Here is a 5,690-nt window from a genome sequence, read left to right on the forward strand (position 1 = left end):
GGAGAAGTTAAATGAGAGCCACCACTATTTGAGACTAGTTAAAAAAGACGGATGCTGAAACCACATTAGTTCTAGTCTGAATGGAGATGGACCTCAAGATGGCTCTGCGAGATCCAACAAAATTGGTATATGATCTGATGTTGGCCTTGTCTTAGCCAGCTGAGAGATGAATGGAAATTTTCCTTCAAAATCAGATGAAAACAAGAACATATCAATCCTAGTAAGAGTAGGGGATGCCTGACCATTTGACCATGTGTACTTTGATCCTTTGAGGGGGAGATCGACCAGTGCATGAGTTGATATGAATTGTTAGAATTTCCTCATACTTCGAGTGGTCCTTCTGTTGGTAGTTGTACCTTCGATTCTTCGAATGACATTGAAATCTCCTCCAAATACCCATGGGATTTGCCAAAGGCCTCCTATGTAGTGCAATTCTCTCCAAAAGTGCTTTCTTTCATTAACTCTATTTGGGCCATAAACTCCTGTGAGAAACCAATAAAAGTTAGATGACAAAAATCTACATTGACCTTCCAATGAGGATATGACTTCAATAATACTCGGGTTCCAGATAATTATGATGCCGCCGGAGGCTCCAATAGAAGGCTGAAAGGTCCAACCCATTGATCTTGAGCCACATATATCAGAATTAGTGCAGGTAGGTATTTTCGACTCTGGAAGAATTACTATTGATGGTTTATGTAATTGTAACACTTGTTTGACTGTCGTTCTTTTTTTGGGAGAGCACAGACCCCATACGTTCCAAGACATAATTGTGTTACTCACTTGTAACTCCGCGGACCCTTTTTCCTAGCAGATCTTGAAGAATGATCCGCTGGGGTAGATGGCTGATTAGCATTGAAGTTCAGTCTTTGAGCTTCTCTTAATAGCCTTTTGGGAATTACATGTTAGAGAATTTCCAAGATAGAAAGGAAAGAGGAGGAGGGGGATACAAGAGGGAATTGGGGGGTGATGTTGCACTGGTTGAAAGGAATAAGGGAGAAGAGTCAGGGGATTCAGAATGGGGTAAGCATGGGACACAAACATTTGATGGTACAGATTCTGGTAAATTTCGGATGGAATCATCAAAAAGACTAGGGACATCGGATCGTACGTCATCAAGATTCGTTAAAGGTAAATTTGGACTGTACGTAGCAATTGGTGTTTCTAAAGTGGTTTCTGAGATTGGGTCAATTGGGTCGAAAATGGTTAAGGCAAAATTTTCAACAGGAAGGGGATTTTTGGAAGGGAAAACAAAAGGTGAATTAGCTTTGTCAATGGTGTGACTATTTATGCGAATCAACAGTTTGTGGAAAGTATGATACAGCTTATTGTCCGAATCCTAAATGCTCAGAGTTGGTTTTGAATGAATGTCGACTGCTTCTCCTTTGGAAGAACAAACAGAAGATATCAAAATGCCCACATTGTAAGATGATGTTTTGTCTAAGGTGCATGGTTCTATGCCAAGGAAATCATCAGTGCAAGTAACAACAATATCTGTGGTTGTATAAGTAGAACAAGGGTTAAGCGAGTGAATGAGGTTCTATTCATGCAGATGGCTGCAACCAAAAAATGGAAAAGTTGTCCCGATTGTAGGTTTTACGTGGAAAGAAAGGATGGATGCCGACATATTTCTTGGAGGTAAACGAGCCTTTATAAGTGTCTGTGTGGTGGTAGAGTCTGAAGGTAGAATTCGTAAAGTTGGTATCATCTCATTGTTACAGTGAAGGTAGTAGTTCTAATGCAATGTACTACTACTAAGTTAATATTTTCATCCTAGATTCCTAATGAATTCTAGAGAAAACTTAGAATATCTGCAATATTACTAGAGTTTGACTATGGGCAGGTAACGGTAATGAGACAAGTGATTCTAAAATTCTACATACGTGTACCTATCACTTTTTCATTTTAGCTTATTTTTGCAGAAAAGGAGGGAGTCACAATTTTTGTTGAAACATTAGGATCTTCGTCACTAACCTATTCTGTCATGAATGATTCGTATATTTTTTTTTCTAGTGTTAGCCTAAGTAGTCTTTAATAGTAGCTAGAAGACACATTCTTGAATCCTTGCATTGGGAAATGGTTTGTTGTTTTGAATTCCTTCCCATAAATGCAATTAAATGGCATACGCAGAATCTTAAAAAACCCATAGAAATTAGATTGATTGAACGACCCTTCATTATCTAGCATGCATGAGAAACTCAATAGACTGCCAGATTCTATAAATACGTCTCTAATCTAAAGAAGTTATAATCCAAAGGAAAGAACTTGTAGAAAGGATTTACTTAACCAAATTTGAAATGCCTTTCTGCGAGATTTGCATGGTAGCTAAACTAAGTTTTGAGATGGAAAAGAGTACTACCAATTGCACGCACACTTACTGCTGGAGATGCATCGAAAAATACATTTCATCAAAGGTAAAGGAGAACATCACCTTGATAACCTGCCCAGATTTCAACTGCAAAGAGAAATTAGAACTCTATTACTTCATAAATACCATATCCCGTAAGGTGTTCGATCTTTGGGAGAGTGCCTTGCGTGAATCTTTAACTCTTCAAGTTGAGCATAGAGGAGGGGTTGAAGAAATGCTATTGATTCAACTTGCCGAGAAGAACAAGTGGAGAAAATGTCCAGGCTGCAAATATTACGTGGAAAAGATTAGTGGCTGTTTTCATGTAACTTGCAGGTACGCAGTAGGGTGATCAAATAATAGAGTTTCTCTACTTCTAACCATTAACTCCTTTGCTACCATTGGAATGTTTTACTCGCAGGTGTGGATCTGAGTTTTGCTATGGTTGCGGAGCAAAATGGGGTGAGACTCATAAAGCTTTCTGTAAGAGAACATAAGTTAGCAAATGTAAACAATCAAATTATCGGTCGGACTAAGTGCATTTTACTGCTATTGCTGATGAAGGGAAACTATATAAATATGTTAATTGTTTCTGTAATGGTTTGGTTTATGCTTTTTATATCGATATAGAAGGAACTCTTTGACGTTTACTTGTGAAGCCAAATTGTTATACTTAAATTACCCTTCATTAATCTAAAAAATTCATACACTCATACATTACCCCTTCATTAGTACTTACAGTTTAATCTAAAGAACTTGTGACCCAAAAGAAAGAAAGAACTTATTGTAATTGCACAAGGAAGCAGTAGGTTGTCGATGATTTCTTATTAGGAGAGTTGTAAGTGGCCTCCCATATCAATGGAGATAACCACAACAGTACTTCAAATAACTCTATGAAAGACAGTGACATATCGATAAGATGTTAATGGTAGTATGGGGGATGATCAGCGTTCTTTCGAATGATATTTTGTGAGATTTGCACGGAAGCTAAATCGAAAAGTGAGATAAGGAACACTACTAGCAAATGTTTTCACATTTATTGTTCCGAATGCATCACCAAACACATCGAAGCTAAGATACAAGAGACAATCACTAAGAGTAACTAGTCTAGTCTAGCAGTATTTAGTAGTCAGTTGCTGTTTAGAGTCTTTAGACCAATAAATGTGTAAAGCTGGGGATCCATTCATCGTTTCAATGAAAGTAGTAGTCCTAATACAATGTATTGTGCTAATAAATAAAGACAGTAGATTCACATTAGACATTCTTGAGTCTATGCATTGGGTAAAGTTATGTAAATTTATTCCAATCCCCCTCCCAAAATTTCAATTAAACTACATACACAGAATCTGAAACAAAGACTGTTGATTATTCATTACCTAGCATGAGTAAGCCAACAGACTGTTCAAATGACTCTTCAGTCTTCATTACCCCTTCGTTATATAAGGATATCTCCAATCTACAGAATTTGTAGAGCTCAAAAGAAAGAAAACACTCACTAAATCTCTAATGGCAGAAGCTTTCCAAGTAGTAGTTGATGATTTCTACTTTGCAGTGTTGTCAGTTGGCTCTGATGATGGTGGTGAGGAAGAGGTCTTTCCTATTTCTGACGAAAAGTACGCAGAACAGTTGTGTCTTCAAGAGGCTCTGCTGTCCTCTGTCAGAACTTCTGTGTCTCTTGGTGTTACTAAGAGTTCTTCTAATTCAATCTATAGAAAGTCAGAAATTGGAGAATCATCTTCATCATCATTGAAAATTAAAGATACCTACAGGAATACTAGCGATGATAAGAAGATGAAATCACCAATGGTTGCTAATTCTACTGTAAGGGTTGATCAGCATTCTTCTGAAATGAGTTTCTGTGAGATTTTTATGGAAGCAAAACCAAAAAGTGAGACGAGGAACACTGCTAACAAGTGATCACACATTTATTGTTCTGAATGCATCACGAAACACATTGCAGTGAAGATACAAGAGAATATCACTCAGATCACATGTCTAGAGTTTAACTGCAAAGAGGCGTTGGAACCCCATTTGTGCAGGGGCATCATACCGGGGCAGGTGTTTAATCGTTGGGAGAACGCGTTGTGCGAGTCTCCAATTCTTGCTTCCCACAAAATTTACTGCCCCTTCAAGGACTGTTCAGCAATGCTGGTGAACTACGATGATGGGGTGATCATAATAAGTGACATATAAGTAACTTATTATTCAACATAGCTGTGGAGCCGGATGGCATCAGTCTCATTCTGGCTGTCAAAGAGTCTGATGAGGCCAAATAAAATTGGTCAGACAAAGGGCTGCTTTTCAGTGTTGCTGCATACGATGAGAATCGTATCTTAATAGTTTATTTACGGAATCGTTAACTTAAGTTTTTTCTCTACTATCTAATGGTAATTACAATTCAAGAATGTGTTGTTCTTCAAACCAAAAGCTATACAGCAAGATGAGCATAAAATTGCAAAATCCAAAAGACTAAATGTTTCTTTTTTAATTATTAAAGGCTTAAATCCCAAAGAAAAATCTTCAAAAACGGCTAAACTCAGATGCTAAAGAGTTAAGAACTCATGTTGTTGGTATCAAAGAAAAATCTCCAAACCTTGTGCTAAAAAAAGTTTGGAACTCAGGTCTGTAAATTTCAATTACAAGGAAAAGTGGTGCTTCTCTTATAAAATTCAAGAAAATGAAGAGTAGCCACCCATTAGATAACAGGTCGTTGGAAACCCAACATTTCCCATAAAAATAGTTAATAGCATGCATGTCTGCATCCCGAACGATCTATGCTCCAAGAATTCATGATTCAGGCACTCTCCCAACGATCTAACACCTTGTGTGATATGGCATTTCTGTACAAAAGAAAAAAAAAGGATATTTTGATTCTGGATAACAAAAAAGTGACCAGAATTACGTTTAGGTCACGAAGAAATTTTAATTAGAATTTGGGTCACACAGGACTATCATTGACCGTCTAAACCGTCAGTGAAGTATTTTTATTTTTAAAAATTAATTTCAATTTATTACCCGAACCATCTCCAGCTATTTCAGTTCAAGCAACACCTCCACTATCACCTCCGGCACCACTAGCAGGCAGCAGCAATACCTAATATCCCCGCACATTCAAATGAGATTAGTTAAACCAAACCAGTTAAAAGCAAAATCAATAAATAAACGAAAATAAAAAGAATTCAAGATACAAGAATTGAACAGGTCATTCAGGCCTTTTAATAACCACCATGTGCATGTCCCGTCGGTGGTACAAATATGAATTTTGCTGGTGATTGAAATTTCAAACCCATCGTTTCTCCTTCCCTGCATATTTAGCTTCTAGAAAAAGCAAACTCAATCTAAC

General features: G+C 37.4%; 1 protein-coding gene across 1 annotated transcript; it reads left to right on the top strand.

The window, feature by feature from the left end:
- The first annotated feature begins 3,853 nt into the window (after nt 1-3,853).
- LOC113335419 lies at nt 3,854-4,264 on the top strand. Its single transcript, XM_026581474.1, has one exon. The coding sequence runs from the start codon at nt 3,854-3,856 to the stop codon at nt 4,262-4,264; it is 411 nt and encodes a 136-aa protein (XP_026437259.1).
- The last annotated feature ends 1,426 nt before the right edge of the window (nt 4,265-5,690 follow it).

This window comes from Papaver somniferum, unplaced genomic scaffold, assembly GCF_003573695.1.
Source record: "Papaver somniferum cultivar HN1 unplaced genomic scaffold, ASM357369v1 unplaced-scaffold_14568, whole genome shotgun sequence".
Lineage (NCBI taxonomy): Eukaryota > Viridiplantae > Streptophyta > Magnoliopsida > Ranunculales > Papaveraceae > Papaver > Papaver somniferum.

What these genes read in the sequence shown, in the direction of transcription:
- LOC113335419 (XM_026581474.1), top strand. Translation starts at nt 3,854, where the DNA reads ATGGCAGAAGCTTTCCAAGTAGTAGTTGATGATTTCTACTTTGCAGTG.